Source organism: Cinclus cinclus, chromosome 3 (assembly GCF_963662255.1).
Source record: "Cinclus cinclus chromosome 3, bCinCin1.1, whole genome shotgun sequence".
Taxonomy (NCBI): Eukaryota; Metazoa; Chordata; class Aves; order Passeriformes; family Cinclidae; genus Cinclus; species Cinclus cinclus.
This window is the reverse complement of record NC_085048.1, coordinates 85,180,000-85,205,530: the sequence shown is the minus strand read 5'-3', so window position 1 is coordinate 85,205,530 and position 25,531 is coordinate 85,180,000. Positions and strand designations below refer to the sequence as shown.

Here is a 25,531-nt window from a genome sequence, read left to right as displayed (position 1 = left end):
TCTAATTTCAGAATAGTTTTTCTAAATCTGGAGCCTGAATTAGTAATTTTGAACTGGACTCTTGAACTGTCAATACTTACTGCAGACATCAGTTTAAAAAAAAAGTAGAAAGACACTGAGTTTTTGCAGTGAGAACATGTAGAACACAGGTTATGGATCAGAGAGCAATGCCTGCTGTATGAAGAAAATTATTTTATCTACATACATGCTTACATATATATGTATATATGTAAAAACAGCTTCCCTTTTCAAGTACTTGTAGAACTAAAAACTGAGTATCACTTTTGACCTTTTGAAAGAGTTTAATAATCAATAAATCTAGAATTATAATAGAATATTTCAGTTGGAAGGGACCTACAACAATTATCCAGCCCAACATCACAATCATCCAGTCCAAATCCTGAGAAATATTAAAGTTCAACTGTGAGATATGTTGTGAAATTTATCATGAGAAATACTTATTAACAAGTTGACATTCAGACATGTAAGTATGCCTGCTACATATTTTTTCTAAGAAAACCAGTAAGATAGTTGCTGATAGTTCAAGAAAGTAAATGAGCAGTCTCTTGCGAGAGATGCATTTGGTTTTTCTGTCATGTATGAGGATGTAAATGGGTAAATACACAATATAAGTAAGTCTATATTATAAGAGCTTTTTGATTTTAACAGTCTCTGAAAAATTAAAGAGATAGTTGTCTCATAAATTTGCCAAATAAGCATAGAAAAACACTTTTAATCATCTTTTTAAATGGGAAAATACTCTACTAAGTAAGTTATCTAATGTCCAGCTCAGACGTGTCCTATTACTCTGCCATTTCTTAAGTTCTCAGTAGACAATGATGGCTTATTCAGTTCTTTTTTCTCTCCCAAATTATTTGGAAATACCTGTGATGACTCCAAGTAGCTACCAGCGCTGGTTCCTTAGGGCTCAGTTTAGCACTATTTGCTTTCCCAGTGGAGGAATCCTTAAGACCTCTGTTAGGACATTTGTGTAGATCCCTTAGCATTAGGAAAAGATGCATTCAGTGAATCCAGTCATGATAACGAACACTAACCAAACTATGAAGCATTGTACAGGATCATGGCCTCATCTTTTAATATGCTTGAGGCAGATGATATATATTAAATAATATAAAGAAAGGTCTTTACTTCATTTCATCTAATGGCAGGGTGTTTTTTGCTTTATTTTTATGGCTTGATGTTTTGTTTTTCCTTCAGCTGAACTCTTCCTGGAACAGCAGCATCTGAAAGAAGCAGGCTTTTGTACCCAGGAGGCAGCTAGTCTTTTCCCCACATCTCATGCTGTACTGTACATGCGTGGGAGGCTTGCAGAGATGAAAGGCAATTTGGAGGAGGCTAAGCAATTGTATGATGAAGCGCTCACAGTGAATCCAGCTGGAGTGGAAATTATGCACAGCCTGGTGAGTTTGCAGGAGCTCAGCTCCATTATAGTATTTATGTTCCTGATTAACTGTAATAAGAGGGGAGAGGGCTCATGCTTGCTCTGGATGCCATTGTCTTCCTAATCCTGAGAGCAAGTGACTGTTCCAAGAATAAATTGGGTAGTTTGGACGTCTATTTTAAGACTGGATTGAATGTTTTAAACTAATTAGGACTTGTGTCAAAAGTAAATATTTTAATTGACAAAGGCTGATACTTTTGGAAGTCAGTTCACTGCTTTGTCTTTGCTGCTTTTCCTACTAACTGTTATGCATTTTAAAAAGCAGTAAACTGATGTTTGAAAGATCTGAACTAAATAACTAAAGATAGATAGATAGATAGATAGATAGATAGAGGGTTTGTAAGACTTGGGCTGGTTTCTTGTGTATGCTAAAATTAAGATGAACTATGAGTTTACAATAAAATGAATCTTACTGTTGTAAGCTGTAGCTTAGTTCCAGCCTTGTGTAGGGGCAGTGACTCCACATTTGTGGGGTTTTTTGGTAACACTCCAATCCAGCAAGTATTCTTTTTCTGTGACACCAAGCCCAAAACAAACTGTTTTCCAGATGCAGGGCCTAGAGCTTAATAACAATTATACAGGGAGCTTTGTGGAAGACCGAAACCCACTTCTTTTGTGAAATCAGAACAGTTAATTGTATTTCATCAATGGTGTGTCTTGTTAACTGTAGCCCTTACCAAGTCTCTCAGGGATTTTAGAAGTTTGTGTTGACCAACTTACTTTTTACAGGAATTCTATATCCATGTGACTGCTTAGTGTCTTTGCTAGCATAAATTGGCATAAATTTAGTTCTGTTGAGGTTTGCTGGCCACTCCAAAACTGAAGGGGTATCAGTGTACAAGAGATCAAATGTTAAATGAAGTTGCAATTAAAGAAAATAGTAGAACCTACAGACAGAGGGCAAGATATTTGGTAATAATAAATGTTTGATACAAAAATAGCAAATGAATAGCTGGTGCATGTCGGGGGAACATTACAAGACTGCTGTGCACATGTCAGGCTTCTTGTATGGGGCAATAATATTACTTTGTTGTTCTAATATGACCTTTACAAACTCACTCAGTAAAAGCCTAGCTAGATGAATGATGTTCTTTGCTCTGTCATAATTTAAGAGAAGTTGCTGATACCAGACAAGCTATCAAATTAGATGCCAACATGATACTAACAGCTCTCATTTTTGTCTTGTTATATGGACATAACCACATTCTGTGTCGTCACATTTCAGTTTCTTGCAGTTTTCTGAAACTGTAGTAACTTGGAGTAAAAGCTTCCAAGGTGCATATCTCAGATGTTCTGGCCCAGTTTACTTCAGAAAATGTCATCCCAACATGGGATGTTGGGATGTTTGCTGTTTCTTGAAAAGGAGGCTAAAGAAGAGACCTTAAAAGCTTTTGCAATATCTACTTTACTGTGCTTTTGTTTTTCCAGGCTTTGTCAGGAACGGGTAACATATGAATGTGCTTTTTACCAGAATTTTTCCCAGGTTATCCAAGTGGCAATCTTTAAAAAAAACATATATGCTTAGTAGATAAGTATTTCTGACAGTTTTAAGGAGTCTGTGAATGCTTATTCCCCTCAAGCTCCAGTGATTTTCAAGAAGTGCAGGGGGAATGACCCTTGTAACTACAGACCTGTCAGTGTGACTTCAGTGATTGGTAAAATTAGATGTTATTTGGGGAGGTTTTAAAAACACCTGAAAGAACAATGCAGATGGTCACAGCCAGCCTGATTTCATGAGGGCACCTGTCCCAGGGCCACTCTGGGTGTACCTACAGGTCACACTAGGAGGCTGGAAAGCTGCTTCATGGAAAGGGACCTGGGGGTCCAGATCAGTGGCAAGGTGAATCTGAGCCAGCAGTGCCCTGGCAGCCAGGAAGGGCAGCCATACCCTGGGGGACATCAGGGACAGCATCACCAACCAGGCAAGGGAGGGGATTGTCCTGCTCTGCTCTGAGCTGGGGCAGCCTCACCTCCAGTGCTGGGAGCAGTTCTGGGTGCCACAGTATAAAAAGGATATTAAACTATTGGAGTGTGTCCTAAGGATGGCAGCAAGGATGGTGAAGCATCTTAAAGGGAAGCTGTGTGAGGAGCAGGTGAGGTCACTTGGTCTGTTCAGCCTGGGGGAAGAGGAGACTGAGGGAAGCCCTCATTGCAGCTAGACCCTCCTCATGAGGGGAAGAGGAGGGGCAGGCACCAATCTCCTCTCTGCTGACCAGTGACAGGACCTGAGGGAATGGCCTGCAGTTGTATCAGGGAGGGTTAGGTTGGATATTAGGTAATGATTCTTCACCCAGAGAATGGTTGGGCACCGGAATGGGCGTCCCAGAGAAGTGGTCACAGCACCAGCCTGGCAGAGTTCAGGAAGCGTTTGGACAATGCTCTCAGACACATGGTGTGGTTCTTTGGGCTGTCTTGTGTGAGACCAAGAGATGGTCCCAATGATCCTTGTTGGGTCCCTTCCAGTTCAGAGTATTCTGTGATGATAATTCTGTTTCAGTCAAGGGATGAAGGTAAAATTTAGAAGAGCTGAAAAAGACAGTAAAATGAGAAATTTGGGGGCAGAGACTCATTCTGTAAGCAAGTAGGGAAGAGGAAAGAAATTGAAAAACCGAGAGAAATACAGATAGATAGGTAAATAGAAAATAGGATAAGATAGATAACACCAGATGAAACTGGGTAGGTAAGAAGACACATGGATGGAGGGGCGGGCATGCTGGAAAGGATGAATTAAAGGGGTCAGTTGTAGGAGAATGACAAAGGACCAGGAACCTTTAAGAATACTTCCTTTCCATGTCCTTCAGTCTCCTTAAGATTCTGAGTGTTCTCATCCTGGTTCTGGCATATATCAGAGAAAATCCCTTGTTCAAGCATGCACTTTACCTCCTCCAACTTGGCCCTGCTGGCAGCCTGTGGCTCACACCTGTTAGCTAAGACAGCAAAGGTCTGGTCTATCCCTGCTGATATGAATCATGGCAGTAGTTATATGGTGCCACATAATGGCATTTCTTTGTGTGCTTTTCCAAAAGCTAGGAAATTGCACATAACAAGTTAGAAGCATCTGATGAGCACTATAGAAAAGTCTGTAAAGAAATTAATCATTCTGCCTTCAGAACAGAGCTGGAATAATGTGCAGTAAACAAGGCTTTTAGGGCTGTGCATCATATAAAAAGGGCGAAAATAAAATATTGAATGGCTGCTAGCTAAGTGATTTTGTCCTGTGTACTGAATGAGACACTGTCCCCATGGAGAACTTAAGACTGGGTTTATGCAGTTGAGGATATAATGTGACAAGTGGTAAATTCTGAATCTCCTCGAGGCCATCAGAAGAAAACTGAATGTCTTTCTGAAATGTATGTATTAGCCAAGTACTAGCTGTACTTTTATTAAAAATACAAGTTCTTGAGCACAGTATGTTCAGTCCCCTACCAGAGAGAAATATATGTCTTGGATTATGCAAGAGGGCAAACTAGATTATGAGCTAGTTCCAAGGGGTTTGAAATTATGCAAGACACATACACAGGCAGATGGAATTAAATTCACATGTGTTTCAATCCTGGTTCCTCCATTTTGAGTACATTGATTTCCCACTCTAGTAGTACTGTTGTGGATATGTAATAATTTAAAGAAAGAGGATCTGGTTGAGAATTACTGTTTGACTTGGTACAGTTGCCATCCAACTGACCTAGTCCACATTAAGGGAAAACTCAGCTGTAGACAGTGCTGAGCCTCCCAGGTGTATCAGCATCAATTAGCCAAGTAGTCATGCCTCTTCCCCTGGGCTCTTGGAACTGGGTTGTCAAGGCTATATTTGGAAAACTCCAACCTGAAGAGTGTTGCTAGCTTTAAATGAAGGGCACAGATCTCACAATGAATGAGTCCATTGGGTGTCAGTAATTTCACCTTTACATGGGGTAGAGTCACCACCATAATACACACAAGCTATTTCTCTGTGCAGCTGAAAATGGCTGGGTTTTGCTGTGTCTGTAGGGTGTTTACAATAGCTGTCAAATCTGCGTGCTTTCCATATAAAGCACATTGCTGCATGGCAGAACTGCACCATACAGCAACAATGCAGTGCCAGGCGCATCCTAAGGGGTGGGTGCCATGCTCGGCTTCATCCCAGGGGCCTTTGGCACTTTGGTGTCCAGTGCCGTGGCTGGGAAACCACAGGCACATCAAAAATGCCACACAGCTGTGCTGCTTCCTGTAACACGTGCAGTTTCTGAGTGGTGTCACAGAATCCTTAAGCTTGTATCAGGAATCCACCACTGGTATTTGCAGAGTAAATACTACTGGCTAATACCAAATCTAAGGAAGTATATTTGTTTAGGAATTTTGTTTTTATTTGAAAAAGACACACAGAATCAGTTTTGGGGGCTATTTGAAGCCCAGTCCTGGTGAGGTGAGCAGCTACTCCTTTGGTTAGATAGCTGTTTGCTGCCAGAAACAATTAGCTAGGGTTGGCCCCTAGAAACTGTACATCCTGTGAGACTGTAGTTTCTTTAATAAATACAACTTTCTAGGGTTCACATTGCTCCTGGTTCCATCTCAAAACTTCCTGTCATCCCTTCGTTTACTAGAACAGCTCTGTTCCTTTCTTCTTCCCTTTCACAGGCTCCTTCTGGGAGCATTTCTCCCTCCTGGGGCTGATGGAGTTTCTATTGAGCAGGTATCTTTGCTGGTCTAGAAACAAGGGCTTAGTCCATATCTCCTTCTCTTACACTGTGGCCTCTGACAGCGCATTTCTACAACCAAATAACTATGGCTTACTTCTTTCAGTATGTATCAAATTTGGTTATATAACATCATGCAATACACAGCTTTGGGATGGTGATAACAAAACTGACATGTGCCCAACCAAGTCAGAAAATACAGCATAAGCTGGGGCAGATGACACCTCCTTTTAAAGCAATGCACAAATCCACCTACCTGTATGTAACTAGAGAAAGACACTGAAATTTGTTAGTTCCCAGCCACAGTGTATTCAGTACCATTCTCACTTCTGATTCAGAGGAGGAGAAAAATCAATGCCAGCATGTTGGATTTGAGTCTGAAAGCTCTATATGTAATATTGCAAGTTAAGCTAAAAACATACTGAGATATTCAGAAGAGTCCTGCCCAGCATGCATCTCACATACTTTGTCACTTTGTCAAGTCACAGCAATTTTCAACATGTTTTAGTTCAGGGAAGAAGAGAAAATCTATTTAAAAGTGAAGGAAATGGGCACCCTCATCTCCATCACTGTGCCAGATTTAGTGAAAACAATAAAAAATACCATCAAAACAAAGCAAAAAAATTGCTTGACTCATACTTTGATATCACTGAATGCAGTGGAAAACTGTAATGATCCCTTATTTCTCTTGAAGGTTGGGACAAGGGCAGTAAGGTTGGTATCAGAATGCCCTGTAGGTGTCTGCACTACTTCATCCCTAACCTTGATAGCAAAACAAAGTGAGCAGTGTATTAGGTTTTGTTCATAATTTGTCCTGGTTCATAATGTGTTTTGTTGTGGCCACACGAATGGGTGGAAAACGCAATCTTGTGAACACATTTGACTTGCTCCATAATGAAATCAAAGAGAATATACAGCTAACAGAGGTTGTGCTAATTGTGAGAGTTGTTCTTTGACTGTCATCTGTACCCCAAAACATAAGATTGGCAGCCATGCAGAAAGGGCTCACAGTCACAGAGTACTCTCCAACTGAAGTTGGATAAACAAACTGGATTCAAGTCACCTAAGGTGGGCCAACAAACTGACTGTAGGCTGTTTGGCAGCACTTGTTTTCCAAGATCAGTGTAGATTGTAGCCTTTCCACAGGAAGGCCTGGTTATTGTTTGGGACAAGTTCTTTGTGGCAAGTGGAGCTGGGGATGCATTGCCCACATACCAGAATCATAGAACAGTTGAGGTTGGAAGGGATCTTGGGATATCTTGTAGTCCAAATCCAGCTCCCTCCTTAACAAGTTCAGCTAGAGCAGGGTACCAGAACCGTGTCCAGTTGGGGTTTGACTGTCTCCAAGGATGGAGCAACTTCTGTGTGATCTCCTCCAGTGTTTGACCACCCTTACAGTAAACAAAGCTTTTGGTAATGTTTAAATGGTATTTCTCATGTTTCGGTTTTTGCCCATCTAGTCACAGGATTTCCCTGAGAAGTTCTAAGAGGTTCCACTTCTTTACACCTTACCATCAGATGTTTAACTGTACTGATAAAGTCTACCCTCTCTTCTACAAGGTTGAACAGTGCCAGCTCTCAGCTTCTCCTTGTATTACAGATGCTCCAGTCCCTTGATGATCTTGATGCTCCTTTGCTTGGACTCTTCCCAGTATGTCCATGTCTTCCTTGTACTGGAGAGCCCAGAACTGGACGCAGTACTCCAGGTGTGGCCTCACCAGTGCTGAGTAAAGGGACAGGATGCCTAGGAAAGGATGAGGCCAGGGCAGGCATGGGTGGTACTTCTAAGATTAGGACTTAACTTGGGGACATCCCAAAGCAGAGGTGGATTCTACTTACACAGTAATTCCCAGTAGATTTCTCCTTCATGAGCTTGTTTTGAGCCTGTGTTAGAGCTTTCATCATCCACAATACCCTTCAGCAAGGAGGCCCACAGGTCTCTTTTCTGCTGTACAAAGAACTACCAAATTCTTTATGTTCTTGATGCAGCTCTTCTTACCCACACTGATGCAACTTATTCTCACTTTGGAAGACATAATTTACTGCTGATTCTTATTAATCCTCTTGCCACTACTGATTTTGCAGGTATCTGTCACTGAACCAGTTCCATTCCTTTCATTATTGCTGTTACCTTTCTCTGAACTTCTTACTGTTCTCTTTAAGATGAGCAGGCTAGAACAAATAATGCACTTACAGATAAAAAAACTTAGCTTCAAAGCCAGCGTTGTAAATTGTTTAAAAAACCTTCTCCACCCCTTGGTCTTTTACTCACATATCTATGTACATTTTCATAGAAATATTAGAAATAGTGTTTTATTTCAGCTGTTTTGTATTAACCTGATTTTTTTATCAGATCTCTGTTTCTGTCTCCTCATACCTGTAATGTGGGGGCTGGATTTTATTTTCTGAATGGTCAGCATCTCTGATAAATGCATGGTTATATGTAATAGCAGTAAGCAGTGTAACACCTGTCTCAGTTACTTGCAGAGATGTTGGTGTCCCAGTCTGTGAGTACAACACAGCAAGAGTGCAGTTCTTGTCTTTGCTATATAGATATATATATATATATAGATATATATATATATAGATATATACACACTTCATTTTGCTTGCCAGAGACATCCTTGTAGCTAGTGGAACACAAATCTTGCTGTGCTGGTAATGCTAGAAGCTGAAGAGCTTGATTGAGAACAGATTTTTTAATAGATTATGTTCCTTTTGCCCAAGATAAGTGCATTGCTCTTGATTAGATTTGAGTGTTTAAAAACTATATGATGCCTTATTTAAATCTTCTGCTCTTAATTGTTCAGTGGCATTCAAGGGCTGAATTAAAAGGAAAAGACCTTGCAAAGTCTTGGACTGTTTAATTTGGCCTTCATTGTGCACTTAGGATGCAATTTCATGTTCATTTTAGTAGAAGAGTCAACCTATTGTCTCCAGACTCGCATTTGGTAGCATCAGGGTAATTTGAAGACTACAGTTTCTACTGATTAGTACATGGAAATGAATTATTTCTGTTCATTTATTTCATTTTACCTCACAGTATGGTGCATGCATCCTTGTTTTCAAAGGCATCCATTCACATAATAAAACATGGCTTGATTGCTTAATATTTTCAAGGATGACATGCATTACTTCCTTGGGGATTTGTTTCATGCTGCCGTGCAGCAATGGTATAAATCACAGGGCAAGTTCTCTGCATGGGTAAATTATCATGACTCTGTCATACAAAGGTCTGTATGTCTTGTAAGGTAGCTGAGATGCTAATTAAAACCGTTTTTACATTGTAAACTGAAATTAGAATGCTTTCTGTGCTTAAATGTGAGAATGAAAGAGAACAGTTTCCACATTAATAGAGTTATTTATCTTCTAAGGGACTGCTTTGTGTCTGTAGTTTACCCAGTTTGTTGCCTGTTTTGTAGTTAGGCATGCTGTGGTCTGTTGCCATTTTCTAGTGACATTTCTTGCTCAGATTTTTATATTTGTGTATAGAGAATTGAACATCACTATTAAAATGCATCCCCCACTCGTAAGGAGAACTGTGCATTTGTCCTAAGTGTAATTAGGTGGATAATTATATCTAGAGAGACACAGCCAACAACCTGTTTTTGCCTGTTCTGGAGAGATTTCTTCCTGGCTGCATGAGATGCTGCTCCCCTTGCTCCTGTTTGGGCAAAGGTAGTAAACAGAATTAAGGACTGGGTAATTTTGAGGAATTGGACAGTTGTACTACTTTTGTGATACTGAGAAATAGTTTTCATTATCACAGCTACTACTTAAGGGGAATCTTTGAGAAACTGCTGTCGTAAGACCTTGAATTTCAGTAGGCAATGCTTGCAAAATAAATTTTTAACTATTCTTTAACATATAGAAACACTGAAGATTTACTAGTAATACTTGCTAAGGGTCTGGGTTTTTTTTTTCCTTAATACAAATATATACTTAGTGTTCCTTACTTTAGATGTTTTTGTATGGTGTCAGATGTAAAATGTGAAACAGAAGGTAAAACATTTTTCAAGAGAGGGTTATTTTAAGGTTTGAAGGTATATATTGGCTACAATTTTTTATTACATTCTGTCTATGTGATCCTAGGTTGGTGTGGCTTATGAGTGATAGTGAAAACGCGTAGAAACAGAAATACACAGACCAACACTGCATATTAAAGTACTTCAGGTACTGCCTTTAGCACATCCTGCAGCCAGCCCTGAGAAGCCTCGAGCTGTGCTGGTAGGGCTGGGTGGGGGTTGCTGCTGCAGGGGAGAGAGAGACACTGAGCACCCAGAGCAAATGGGAGAGCAAGCGAGCTCCAGGTTCCTCTTCCCAAACTAAGCACCGTTTCCTGGTATTTATCAAAGCAGTTCAGGCCGGGGCTTTGCTGCTGTTGTGCAACAGGGTGTGCCTTTCTCTTCCAGAGAGCAAAGAACTGCGACTCAGTCATTTTCCATTGAAGGCAATTCAGTGGAGAGCCTGGAGAGGAGGTGGAGTCCTGGCTCTCACCATCGCTGGCACAGCCGGCCCTGCTGCACTTTCAGCTCTGATTATGTGTCACACTTTACTCTAAACCTCTGTAAAACAGGGATGAAACTACTAATCTGCTTCATCTGGGGTTTGTGGAGCTTAATTAATATCTGCACATACTTTCAGATGGCAGACACGCTGTAAGCGTAAAATCTTATTTATTCTAATTATATGTCTAGATGCCTTTATTCATCTGGGATTTTGGACCACAAATTATTTTGGACAAAATACTGCAACTGTTCAGCACAAATGATGTGCTTTACAGCTTTGAGTACCCTTATGTCCCTAAACGTCAAGTAGTGGTGAAAACATTATTGCGGTGGGAGTGGGATTTAGGAGGCAGATCTGCAAACTCTTTCTTCCTCTAGCAAGGATTTGTTTTCATTAGAGGAATCTGCTGTGCCTGTGTGTCGTGCCTGGCCCTCAACTGTGTTGATGTATTGTTACAGTGGCGCTGTGAAGGACAGAGTAAAACAGAAGCAAATATGACACTGACGACTTTCCAGCACAGCCCTCTTCTCTTCCTGGGGATAAGATATGACAACGCCTGCGAAAAATAGCTTTTTGCAGGGGGAGGGAGGGTGCTTCCTTTCTCTGGCAGCGAATGTATCTTCCTGCTCTGCAAATTCAGTACAAGCAGAACATCCTTGTACCAGTCCAGTTCTGCAGTTTTTCCCTGCTGAGAAAGGGTTTGGATTTTTAAGGGAGAGATGGCAGACCTAAAGGTAGAAGCAACATTTGAATTGCGGTCATTACAAGCAATTCCAAAAATGGAGCAACCTTGAATGAAGTGCCTTTTTTTTTTTTTTTTTCTTTTCCTTCCTCAAGTAACTAAGAGTGACAGTCAGGAGGAGATTCGAGCCACCCAAAGGAAGACCAGTGACGTCTTTTGTGCTGCAGCTTTGAGAGCTGCACACACTGGGAGACTCTTAGGTCTACCTAATATGGTCTGCACAAGAAAACACTTGCAAGGGTGAATTTGCTAGGTCCTAATATCCAGCAGGATATTTTTGGACTGCTCTGATAGTATGAAACATTTCAGCCCACCCCATAAGTTTTCCCTTGAGGTGGGTAAGTCCCTATATGCCATAAACAATTTTTCTCACAGCTTTTTCTTTTTTCTGTTCAGTGCATTGCATTTCTCCAGTACACTTGGAGAACAGGCAGATGGTGATGTATAGGTGCATAAGAGAGAAGGGGAGAGAACTGTAAGGAACAGAGGAAAAAAGCATGGACTTCTGCTTATTTTAAAAATACCATGATAAAGCATTGACCATTCAGAAACAGTTAAAATCACTTTTTTCTTCTTCCATTAGCTGTTCCATAGGATGTTTCTTCCTTTTTCATCTCTCTCCACCTTGTCAATCTCTGCAGGACATGAACCCAACCTTGATTTGCCCCAGATGGCTTTTTCAAAGCTATTTATTTGCTATTTCATTAAAGAAAGGTAAAATTCACTAAGTTTCTTAAGTGCACTTAGGTCAGAAGCTTGTTCGAGTGGTGTTGAGGGAGTATCTGAAAGCAACAGAACAGACAATCCAGGACCAAGAAACTGGGAGGAAGTTCTTAGCCTATTGGAAAACTCAACTCTTGAGGCAGGAACTTACTATACATTTCCTGTTTGCACTTTGCAACATCTACAATTGTGCATTTTTTACGTACTGAAAACACTCCTCTTGCTCCTTTCCTTGTGTCCGTCCTCACGCTTCTGTAAAGCTTTGGTCTGTTAATGAGCTGCTTTTTAATGTTGCTAATGTGACTTTTTGCCAAAGTAATCAAGAGAGTCCCTGGCTGGAAAAAGATGGGAGTGCAGCGGGGAAGCCACAGGGAGATGAAAGGCCTGTGATCATGAGGGATGGGCAAGAGAGAGCTTGACTTATCAAGATAGTCAAACAAAGGCTGGGAAGGGATGCATCTGCTCTCTGCAGATATATGTGGAAACAGAGAGGGAATGCTGTGGAGAGAAGAAGGCTGCATCAGAGGAGGCAGCTTTGTCTACTCTTAAGTTGCTGCTGCAGATTGCGAGGGTTCCCAGCCAGCGGTGCAGAGAGGATCTGACACAGCCTTCTAGGTCATGATGTGGGAGGAACAATCTCACCCCTCTGATACTCCAGCTTGATCAAGGTACGAAGGAGAGACTGGATCATCCCAAAAGTAGGGCTATACCAAACCCAAATTAGTGGTTGCCAATTCAGGCTGCCCAGCGCAGACCACCAGTGACTGAATTACTAAGGTAGTTACCTGCGACCTGAAACACAGAATATCCAGCTAAAAGTGTTTAACAGGCCTACCTGCTGTCCTGCTTTCCTTTTCTAATTTTCTGCTGAAGAATTTCTATTCCCAGAAGCATTTTGTAATTATTTTGCTGTTTATTATTTTTAATATTGGAGGTGGAGTTAGAATATTAGTAGGGTTTCCCTGGGATGCAGCCCTGATTTTAATTTTTTACATATATATATTTTTAATGAGTTGTCAAGTGTCTAGTGTGTTGTGAAGTGGAATGATGGATGTAGCTGGACTCAGGAGAGTTGCATGGAAATTCTCTTAAACAGCATTGTGGCCGCTCAGCTCTGTTGACAATAACATCAAGTCGGTTTTAATAGTGTAGTTCTTTATTGAATGAATTCACCCTGTAGGAAACAGTGTGTACTCAGGACAAAAAAAAATCAATGTTAATCTCTTGGGAGGAAAAATACAACATTAATGGAACAGCTGAGTGAGTCTAATGAGAAATAGATGGCAAGAATGGTAATTTGGAAAGAGATACTTGTATGACCTGTCTGAAGGTATAATGTGGTAGTTTCCATGTATCACCAAATGCCATGTATTCTTAGGTGTGTGTCTGCCAGGTGTAATTTAATGGATTTGCACCTCTCCTCTATGGCTTCCTGACAGAACAACAGAGGATTTTCAAGGTAATCACCTTTCAGTGGGGAGATTTATGACCAGTAGCTGATCCTTTCTTTCATCTGGAAGGGAATGGACTGGAGACAGTCACTGGGCACAGCATACCAACCAGGAGCTTGTGAATCAGAAGCAGGCTGGAGCATCTCTGCCTTGTGGTTACTCTCTGGAGTCTTGCAGTTCACTGGCATTGCCAGATACAACCTTAGCCTAAGTCAGTCCTCGTTACTGGTATTTTTGGAAGTCAGATAGGTAATGCTTCACTTAATAGCCATTGGCTATGTAAGGAATAAACAAAATAGTGGACTTTTATACTTCCTCTTTGCTTCTGAGAGTCTGAAGTGATTTCTGAGAGTCTGAATTTTGATTTATGAGGGGGAAATTCACATTGCCCAGTTTTCAGCCTTTGGCTCACATAGATGAGTTGGTCATTCTTTCTGTCTGTTGTCCAGAGAGAGGGATTCTTCAGCACTGGGGCAGAGCTCCTTTTATTAGGCTGATGCTCTGCATTGCCTTGTGGAAATCTCTCTCTGTTCTTCCCCTGAAGGTACAGAGAGACTGTGCAATTAAAGAGGGTGCCTATGTTTGTGTAGATCACATACCTCTTCAAATTATATCATGTGAGGCACTTGAGTGTCTCCTAGTGCATGGCCTAAGGCAGGAAATAAGGTAAAATACACTGTCTTGTTTCAGAGAAATTACTGCTTTGATGTTTTCATAATTAGCCCAGTTCTCCCTTTACTTATGTTCACCTGTTCAGCATTTGAGTAAAAAGGGCAGACTCATAAAAACATGAGTTTTCAGTTGCATCACTTACCAGGCTGTACCTGCTTTCCAAGATTACCAGCATAAGAGACTGCAAATAAAAATCAACTGGAACATGAATGGCAGCATCTCGGTACTGGAGGTTGTTTATGCTTTTATTTGCCAGCATTGACTAAACAAACATAAGAATGTAAATGCTGTAGCAGAACTTCCCAAATAAGATTACAGGGTGATGGGCACTAGCACTTCACATTGGTATCTATTATTGTAATGCTGAGAGACAGTCACTGCCCTGTTGTTCGTCTTTCATCCTAAGAACAGAGCAATAAAAGAGGCAGGTCTGTGGAGCTCTGTGTGAGGTTTGCTGCTTTATGCAGGAACATTAATCTTTTGGAGTTTGATTCATTAGGTTTGCACTGTGAGAGCTTTGCTCTGATCCCTCAAAATCTGAACTGTGGTTAATGTGACTCTGAAGGAGAGCCTTATTTTGTGAGCCTTAGTAAGATTTACAATGAGCAGGCGAGCTGCACATAAACTCTGAACTGAGTGGGGAACAGACCCCAGCTCAGCTAATTTTGAATGTCAGTGTGCATGGTACAAGGCTAATTGAGATACACAGAAACTGCCATGTGCCTTTTTTAATTGTGTTCAGACAAGATGTACAGTATTTGAGTCAGCTCGGCAGTGTTCCAGCTGATGAAAGTGTTGCTGATACCAGACACCAGTGATGATATATTAAGTGCTCTTAATATCTTAGCACACATGTCATGAGGCACATTAGAATCATAGAAGAATTCAGGTGAGAAGGGACCTTTCCTGTGGAGGTCATCTGGTCCCACCTCCTGCTCCCAGTGGGGTCAGCTTCAAATATCTGTGTTTGATATAGATGGCTCAGGTCTGTGTCCAGCTGACCTTGAGTATTTCCAAGCATGGCTATTCCACCACCTCTCCGGGCACAAGTTCTGGTGCTGCATACTCTTTGTGAAGAATTTTCCTTGCTGTAACCTTAATCTGTTGCAACTGAGCATCTCCCAGAGAAGTTTGGTCCTGTCTTTCTTTCAGTCACCCATTAGATAGCTGAAGATGGCATTTGAATCTCTCCTTAACCTGGAGAGGGAAAGGCTGAATAACTGTTCCTCTCTTAAATTCTTCATAATGTCATGGCTCCCCTACATCTCAGTGGCCCTTCACCTGTCTTTCTCTAGTTTGTCATCATTATTTGCGTCAGTGAGGAACCCAAAATTGGTGAGAGCACTCCAGATGTGGACCAAATAGAAGGAAATACTCAATTTCAGTCTGTTGTGATGCATTACCTAATTCAGCACAGTAAGCCATTAGCCTTGGGCACTGCATGGGTGCTGTTCTGGCTCGTGCTCACTCTAGTCCGCCAGCATCCCCAAGTCCTTTTCTGCAGAGCTACATCTCCCCAGCTGGTGTCCAGCCTGTGCAATTGCATGAGCTTTTTACATCCCATGTGCAAAATGTCACTATTGAGCAAATGCAGTTCCTCCTAAAGCTGCAGGGAAACTGGGGCATGGAAATTACAAGCAAGATCTGTGTTGTTAAGGGCGAGAGGTGAATCACACATAATGACCACTTACAGCAAGTAAAACCTTTACCTTTACACTCAGAATAAGTAGAAAATTAAGTTTGTTCAATGCTTAAATAAGATCTAGAGCTGCCATCTCTGAGTTATGCTGAGATTTTGGTATCACAACTGAATTTCTCAGTAACTCACAGAGCTCTTACCGGAAAACAAACAGTGCTTAGGTTTGAGGATTTTTTATAGTTAGGCCTTTTGAGAATTCACTAGTCATTGGAAAGCTGTTGGAGGAAGACATCTTTGGTAGGAGGCTCCCTGATGAGATTCTGTGCTTTTGTTGTTTGTTCATAAACAGGTGAGCTGTTAGAATTCTGTCATCCTGCTATGCAGCAGGGCCATTACTTATATTGTGTCACTGTGTGTGTCTCTGTGTACACACATGTATTTGTGTACATCAGAGCTGAATGAAGCATAGTGTCTGCTGGTTTTAGCAGATTTGGTTGTGAAACCCTAAATTGAAGGAGCCATCTGCTGTATCGCCTGAGAAAACTTGAGTGGCTAGTGTCTGGAGTGGAAAGGAGACAGGTCCCTAAGGCTATTTGGGAAGTGGGCTGTGCCCCAGGTTAGAGCAAAGTAAGAAAGTATGAGCTATATTCCAAAGACTTTCCTTACAGAACTAGGCAGGTGAGGGCAGGAGGGAGGAGTCTGATTTGTTGAAAGAGTGGAGCTTTGTTTGTAAGCAGTTAGTGATCTTGAAGTGAGTGGAGTGGGAGGCTGAGTGAGGGCAGTGCTGGGTACCTGAAATGGAGTGTGGTGAGTTCACCTTAGCCACCTCTTTAGCCCCCACACCACCAAAACCTCACCATGTAACCCAAATACTGAGAGACACTGGGAGACTGCCATCCTTGCCTTTTGCTGGGCCTGAGGGTTTGGAGAAGCTGCTGTTCCATTTATTAGCACAGCACGTGCTGTTGCTGTTCAGTGGTAAACTTATTCCTGTGGTCTCTGTCTCTCTGTGTGTTATGAGAAACAGGTTCCTCTTCTCCATAACCTGTCAAGTCAGTCTGTGTCTTGCAGACTTCAACCCCTGCATTGAACATGACATGAACCAGCACTAAAGAGGCAAAATATAGCTCAACCATAGAATTGTATAGGTTGGAAAAGACCTGTGATATCACTGTGACAAACTATTACCCTACACTGCCAAGTCCCTGTTCCTGAATGCTACATTCACACATCTTTTAAATATATCTAGAGATGGTGACTCCACTACTTCTCTGGGCAGCCTCTTCCAATGCTTGACAACCCTTTCACTGAAGAATTTCTTCCTAATATGTGGTACAAACCTGCCCTGGCACAACTTGATGCCACTTCTCTTGTCCTGTCACTTGTTACTCAGAAGAGGCACCTGACTACATCCTTCTTTCAGGTAGTTGTTGAGAGTGATAAGGTCTTATCTGAACCCCCATTTCTCCAGCCTGAATAACCCCAGGAATCTCACTGCAAGAACTCCTAGACTGCTTCTGTCTGCTGTATTGTATTTCCAATGGACATCTGGTAAGTTGAAGTCCCCCACAAGAATGAAGGCGAATTGATTGTAAGACTTATTCTTCCAGTTACTTAGAGAATATTGTGTCTAACTCTACATCCTGATTGGGTGGTCCATAACAGACTCCCACCAGCATATCTGCTATGCTGGCCTTCCCTCTGACTCTCACCCTAAGCACTCAACCCTATCACCACCATCATTCAACTCTTGGCAGTCAAACATCTCCTTAATGTACGGGTCTCCCCCACTGCCTCTCTTGCCTTGCAAAGTGAAATAGAGCACTTGTTCAGCCCATACCAGCTTGGTATGTTATAAGTTTGGCCTAACATACCAACCTGGCTAAACCAGATTGGTAGTGAAGGACAAGATATGTATCTAAAATAAATTCTCAAGCTGTTCTGAAATTGTGGCAGTTTTTTTAAACCTGGAGAAAGATGAGCTTCATCCTTATGTAAATACTCCCCTGGCCAGTGTTTCCCAAAGCAGCTAATGGTGATCAGATTTGGCACTTCTAATGGGATTGAGAGCAGTACTATTCCCTTGCATCTAGCAAAATATATACAGCTTCTGAAGATGTCATTGTACTTCATATAATTACTTTTTATAGTAATTTTTTGTGGCAGATTGGCCAGCAGAGATGTTTTGTCTTTGAGGCTTGTCACTTGCAGCTCAGCAGAGCACAGGAGTGACTAATACAGACAAATGAAGCTAGGTCACATTAAACAAATACCACAGTGTGGCATTTCTAAACTCCTTTATAATCCCTTATTGCATTGTGAGGCTCAAAGCTTGATGTTGTAGGAGAGCTTATAGATTTGCTAACACACAACCAGACCCCACAGCATTTAAATCTTTTCTGAACTGAGATTATTTACATGAGGATAGTTCAGGACAGGCTTCTGCAGTACAAGCAGATACCAGTTCTCCTTGTGACTTCAGTGAGAGTAAGAGATTCTGCACATATTTCATGCACATTAAGAGCAAATTGCCTGCAGTATCATCGGCACTGGGTTCATGGACCATTTGGTATCTTGTTTGCCAGAAAACTGTCTTGCCTTGAGAGCAAGAAAAGTAAATAAATTTAGAGAGAGACTAGGAGAAGGCACAAACCCTGGAGAATTCTGGGCTCCAGGAGCAGAAACCCTCACCTTAGCATTCCTTGCTGTTCCTGGAATACAACAAATCTGTTGACCAAGCAACCTTGAAAGGACTGCTTTCCACTAATGATAAATGATTGTAAAGTATTTGAGATATGTATTAATTTCACATTTCTGCGACTTGAAATTATTTTTAACCTCACCATAGTCAACAGTGGTTAGAAAACTTTCTCTGAGAAATTCTATATAATATACTATTTGCTGGCTGACACAGCAAATCAGACTCACTTGAAGCATATATCATTTTAATTTATCCCTTACTTTGAATAGTGAAGGAGGAACAATCAAAGGAAGTAGTTTGCAACTAACTCATTGTTTGAAATTAGCTTTCCCAGGCCAGAAAATATAAAATAGCAGCATCAAAAATAGCAGCATCACAAAGTAAAAATGGTGTATATGTGAGGTCCTTGAGCCAAAATACAGCCTATTTTTTATATATTTATTTTTAGCTCGGTCAGCTGTACTGAGTGATTTTATCAATGCAGCTAGTCTCTGGAATAAGAATGCTCACATAATGTAATGTCAGTGCAGGCAGCAGTGACAAGTCTCGATATATACATCTAGCACAAATCCTTCCAAATCAAATTCATGTAGCTAATATTCTACAATAGATTAGGTCTCAATGGTCTTGCACAACTCATTTTCCCTCTAACAAGCTGTCATCAAAGAGGGACAGAGGAGCAGCCTTGTTGGAATTGCAGTTCTGCTATTTTTGCATAGTTTGAACTAGACGATTTGCAAACTTTTTCCATTTCAGTGGTCATAGAGCCTGTCACAGTTTGAGAAGAACCAGGACTGCTTCTCCCCGTCTCCTATTAGAAGAGAGCTTCCTTTGCTGAGATACCATAGATGGTGAAAGATGAAACCTTTCAAATTAAAAGGAATTATGATGGCTTTTAGGTACCTATGGCAGAATATTCCAGTGCTTGGGGCAGGGAAGAAAAGTCTATAGCATGCATTAAACACTTACCTAGGCTTGAGATGTTTTTCTCAAGGATGGGAGTTAGAGAAACAGCTGTGGGTGTGGCTGCCACTCCCTTCCCCAGGTGACTCGGACTGCTGCATAGAGCTTTGGCGAGCCTAAATAACCATGCTTGAACATTGCTGTCCCTCACTGCATGCAACACAAGAATCTGATGCTTCCACAACTCCCCCAGTATGCTGGGAAAACTTCAAGAGGTAAACCAGGGACAAGATAAAACTAACTCTCCCAAACCAAAGCCACTGTGCTTCCAGTAATCCCCATCCAAAGCAGGAGAGGTAAAGAAGCCTTGAAATTACCTGTCTCTCTGCAGTGCTGTACGTCTTAAATGCTGCTCGTAGTGCTTTTACAGCACAAGCAGCCAGCTAACAGCAGTGTGGTCAGCAGCACTGGCCTCACAGCAAAGCATAGGGGATGGCCAAGGTTAACAAACACAAATAAGCAACCAGTCTTAACGCCTTAAAGAGAGTGAGGGAGAGCCATGGGGGACTTTTATATTACTGTCCAAAAACATGAGGGCGTTGTCAATATCTAGACAGCATACAGACTTAAATCAAATGAAGCATAGCAGGTATAAGGTTAATTTAGAAATAAATGAGAGATTTTCTAAAAATGAAATGAAAGTCTGCAGCAGGTATAATCTGAACATGACCTGCTGTGTCCTCCTTTCTATGTATTGTGATACACTGCATTGTGGGGGTGTTTATCATCAAGAGAGTGTGGTTTTATGTTCAGCATTATCTCTGTTATCCTCCATACCACAAATACCCCTAAATCAGTATTCATGTACTCAACCTCCTGTGTTTGGCCCAAGCATCTTATGCTAGTTCATCTGGAGTTATTTTGCACAGGTGATCTTGTGAATGATTTTGCCCAGCCATTAAAAACCAAACCCTCAAGTATATCTTGGCAAAATGCTTTCCACGCTGAGCAAGGCCAGTGCAGAAAGGAGGAGTGAAGAAAAAATAAATCAAAAACTTATTTTCAGACTTTCCTAAGTGCAGCAGTGTCACATAGATTTCTCCTTAAGAAATTCCTGCAACTGTCTATCAGAGATAGCCAGCAGCAAATGCTGGAAGCAGAACAGGGGCTGGAGAAGGGACTTCATTCTTGTGTGGGGCCAGATCCTCAGAACAATGAAGCCAAGTGGGTAAAAGCAAAAGACATGTTAACTGAAGCGAGCTGAAGTCTTCCTTCATCAGTGCCTGAGGCCCTCTCAGTTTGCACTGTATTTAATTCAGTCATTTTAGCCCCAGTCCTGCACTGATGTTAAGAGGGTGAGTTTCTCTACCCTTGCCATAGTCCATCAAAAGCCCCAGACTTTAATGTTGTGGAAACCAACCTGGTTACTCTGCATTTTTGTTTAAACCAAGCCTGAACAAAAGTGCTGTTATTTAACGTGAAGCTTCATTATAAGAAATAATGAAAATGCAGTGTTGCATGTGATAAACTCTAGATCTTAGTTAATCTATACCCTAAAAACCACCAAATGGAGATGTTGAAAATCCTCAACCAGCCTCACCCTGTTAAATTTACTGAGGTTTTGCCTACATATCCTCACTGGAGCTGTATCTAAGGATTTAGTAGGTCTGTGTTTGTTTAAAATTGTCTCAAGACTACTTGAAACTGGAGGCCCAGGATCTCTTCAGAGCCACTGGGCATTGTTTTTATTTGTTTTCATCTGTGCATGAATTTCTTTGAAAATACCCAGCAGAGCAATAAGAAGGGATTGTTTTTAATCTTTAGAGATGATAGCATGCTGTTACGCATCAAGGACACTCAAAAACAAAGCATCAGATAAACTGTAGCAGGAGATTTTATTTTTTTTAGCTCCAGGCTTTTCCAAAAATAAAATGCATTCTGCATGGGGCTCACTGTTGATGAGACATCTATAGGTTCAGTTTGCCATCCCAGAAGCATTAACACCACCATGTTCAGACAATTTACATGTGTGCCTGTGTGAAAATGCAGCTGGATTCTGCCTGTGCCCAGCACCCTGGGGGAGAGTGGTCATTATCACTGCAGGGACAGCTGGGACCTGGCCTTGAGCCAAGACCTTGCTTAATGCAGTCAGGAGATTTCAGTGATATAGAGTGGATTTTACATCCCCTTCTCTGGAAGAGAGTAGCTGAAGTCAGAGTTTCCCATCCTACAGCCACCTGAGTTTAAAACTAATTGTGTGTGTGTTTTTGTGTGACACTGGACAGCACAGTGGACAGGAGAGTGTTTTCTGCCATCTGGGATTCAAATGACATTAACAACAGTTATTTACATAGCTGCAGATTGATGTTTTCTCTTGTTTGAGCTCCCTTCAGCAGGATCCTTCCCTGCCTGAATGAACGAGGTTATAAAACACAGTAATTATAAATCTCATTGACTGCCTTGCATTCAAGGGCGTGTTCCCCCCAAGCATTGCTGTGAAGCGTGTTACCCAGGAGACTGTCCTGTACAATCCAAAACAGAATTATTCTGACCCAGTGAGCTTGTTGGAGGGGAGAACATTTGGGATGCTGACCTGCTGCCTCAGCACAGTAAATGCATTTTTCTCATTTCACAGCAGGGCAATGCCGCAATACAACAAGGCCATTACATTCAAGTATTCTTTTGAGGTATGACTTACATCTCACTGACAACTGCTGGCTCCTTAAACATGCAGAAAGGGAGCCTAGGACAGCAGTGATAAGCCAGAAGTCCTGCTGACTGTCCACATAGTTTAGCAGCTTTCTCTGAAGGTTTGGTTGTCTCAGACCTTTCTGGGCAAAACCATAAATGTCTCAGACAATATAACATGGTATCAATAAAACCCTTTCTTAAAATGTTTGAGTCAGGCTGTGCTCATAAAACAGGTTAAGGAGTGTTCAGTGATAGCTGGGTGCTCTGTCTTGTACTACCAATCATGGTATGCTTCAATACCATCCTTTGCCTTGTGATCTGATTGTAGTCAGGATCTGTATGGGTACTTTCCTTGGACTCGAGCGGTTTAATACTAGCATCAATCCTCATATCCTACAGTCAGGAGACTACACGAAGCCCTGTCAGTCACCCACTCTTGCAGAAGAGCTATAAAACCTCTGATGCTCTGGAGGGGAAAAGGGGGAAAAAAAGTAAAGAAAATAAAGCTCTTCCTAGGATGGTAGCAATCACAAAACAGGCTGTTGCCATCCATTTTCTCAATTACTGTCAGTGCACCAAAGGAACACAGTGCTGTGTGGTAGCCTCAGCAGTTGCATCCTCTTTGCTTGAGTAGAAGCAGGAGATGAGGTGCAGAGCAGTCACTCCCAGCAGGTGTGCAAACCAATTGAGTTTAATTAGAAACATCCTGCTGAAAATGTAAATGTTTTACAAGTACATCATCCCCATCAGGGGCTGCTGCTGCTGGAGTCTGTGTTTTGCTGAGCCTTTGACAAAACAGTTTGAAGATGCCCCCTCTTCATTTTCTGTCTCCTGTGCTCCCCAGACACCATGGGTCTTTTCCACATTGCTGCCTCCCTGGGCACCTCAAAGATGCAGGCTGGCTCATTTAATGTACCCATGGCTATTCCTCCTGGGACAAAGGCAGACCAACCTCATTAAAATGAAAGGGCTTTGCTAGACTAGAGAATGGATATAGTGATAGAGGTTTTATTGCTCTGTAAGCGTTCTGTTCACTCCCTATGGGTAAAACAGACTTCATAATGTTTGCTATTTTGTTTTTCTTGCTTAGGACTCTGGGCGGTGCTAAAATGTACCTTATATGCATGGTTCTGTGTGATTGCAGCAGTTGCCAGGCTTGTTATGTTTAGGCAGTCAGGTTTTTTATTGGTTATCTGAAAATCATGAGAGATTGGTATTACCCACTTAACTGATGATCAAGCAGTTCTCTGACAGCTCTCAAAAAAATTTGTTCCAAATACAGTCTCCATCATTAGACTACTGCCAAACTATTTAACTAGCAAGATAGCTGGTCTGTAGTGCAGGCAGCTTGGGTGCCATCTAAACCAGAGATACTCCAAAGAAGTTATTGGTCGGCTCAAACCTGGTTCAGTCATTAGAAGACATCCCCTTACCTGTTGTTCCTGGAGAGTTTTCAACTATTTCTTCCATTCTCTTCAATGAAGTGATGGGCTGGCTGATGAGCCCATGCCTGCAAGGGAGGCGTGCAGATGCTTTAGGAAATGACGAGTGTGGGTTCTATGGTTGGCAGGCTGTCTAGAGTCAATCCTTTCATACAAAGAGAATTAGCTATTCCTCCCTGAACATGGCTTTTAGACAGCACTGTGCTGCTTTAACATTTCTCAGAGCTCATGTTGAGCCATGTAGCTGCCAAACTGACAGCTCCTACAGTGCTTCTGTGGGAGCGAGGACTTCTTTGAATGAAATGCAGCTGAATAATTCTTCTGCTGAACCAGTTCTCTACAAATCCCACATGCTTGTTTTTATGTGAGATACCAGCACCTTTTCTCACTACACCTACATTGCTTCTAAAACTAAAATGCAAATATTAGAATATAAAGCTAGATAACTTAACCACATGCCAACAAAAGCTGTTACTGATTGCTATATTTTGGTTAAGTATTTTGATCTCAAGTATCTGTCTATGAAAAAGCATTGTATCACTTTGGAGCTTTAAACAATTGCAGAAATGCAGCCAGATTCAGACAAAATATGCTTGGTGCTTGGATGAGTAACATTTTTTTCATGCTTGACTTCCAGAAAGATGACTGCTATGGAAGTGTCTGGTGTGCTTATTACATGACAATTAGCAGTTGTTTCTCTGCTGACAGATGTCCACATCAAAAAGCACTGATTGTCTCTTTTGTTTGCAGTTTCAGAGATACCATAATCAAGTAGCTTGTTTCATTTCCAGGAGATACTGTCCTTTGCACCAGAAGCACAGCCTCATTGCCTAGGCTCATGCCAGGGAAAATCAGGTTGTGAAATATAACAGCAGATGAGATATGTAGAAGTAAAGGCCCTTTCTCCCTGTACAGAATTAAAAATTGCAGTTATTTCTGTGGGTAGTTCTCTTACCCAAGATAGATGAACAAGCTGTGTTTCTGCATTTTGTTTACTAAGGAACCGTTTCAGCAGTGGAGTGACACAGAGTGTGCACACATCATACTGGTAGTGTTGCTCATCTGGGACTGCTAAGAAGCAAGAGAAGGGAAGGGAAGAATTTTAAAGAGGGGAAGAACAACTTCACATGAACAGATACACTTCATAAATTCTCTCTGCACAGGGTAGCATGGAACATGTCTCAAAATAGTCTCTCACAGACAAAATAGTATTATTCAGATAATTTGGGGAAAATAGATGTTTCACATTAGTGCTGAAAGGAATTCAGTGCAAGCTGTGACCTAAATGAATATTTCTGCCTGTTATCTGGAGGCCTGTCCTCTAGCCTTGCCCTTCTGCAGCCCACTGAAGTTAAAAGGAGACCTTGCATGAGGGCTTTTGCCTGAGGTGGGATTGTACAATGATGTGCTGTGCCTGGCAGTGTGATTTTGAAACACTGCTAACAGGCAAAGGTCTTTGGGAGCAGACATGAGACTCGCAGGTGGGATTTAATAGCAGAGGTTTTGTGCAGCTGCCAAAAAATCCCAACCCAGATGCTGGAGCTGAACGCATGCTGCCTGATAGGAATGATGTTCTGGGTAAAAGAGGAAGCCAGCAAGTAAGGGTCTGTCAGACACTGATTCTTAGTCCAGCCCTGCCTTGCCTTGTCCTTTTCACAGCACTGTCTGTGCCTCAGTAACTGGCTGGGCCTGGAGGTGTACTGCATTTTTTCATTATGCTGCACCTGGAAAGTATCTCACCAGGGGCAAATTCCCTTCTTACCATCTGCTTCTCTCTCTGTTTCTTCTCTGCATGAGGTAACTTCTCTGAGGTCCTCATTCCCTTCACATATTCATTCTGAAAGGCACGTTTTTATTGTTACTCCTCAGGGACCACAGTCTTCCCAAGACATTGCTCTTCCTTACTTTTTTCTTTACCCCTGC

The 25,531-nt window shown here is 41.7% G+C and overlaps 1 protein-coding gene across 2 annotated transcripts in view; it reads left to right on the top strand.

Moving 5' to 3' along the window:
* Window positions 1-25,531, top strand: part of TTC7A (tetratricopeptide repeat domain 7A) — a 166,179-nt gene that overhangs the window by 129,632 nt on the left and 11,016 nt on the right. For both annotated transcript variants that reach the window (XM_062490355.1, XM_062490354.1), the window contains one exon: window positions 1,219-1,421. In XM_062490355.1, the coding sequence (XP_062346339.1) occupies window positions 1,219-1,421 (203 nt within the window). The remainder of the gene's footprint in view (window positions 1-1,218; window positions 1,422-25,531) is intronic.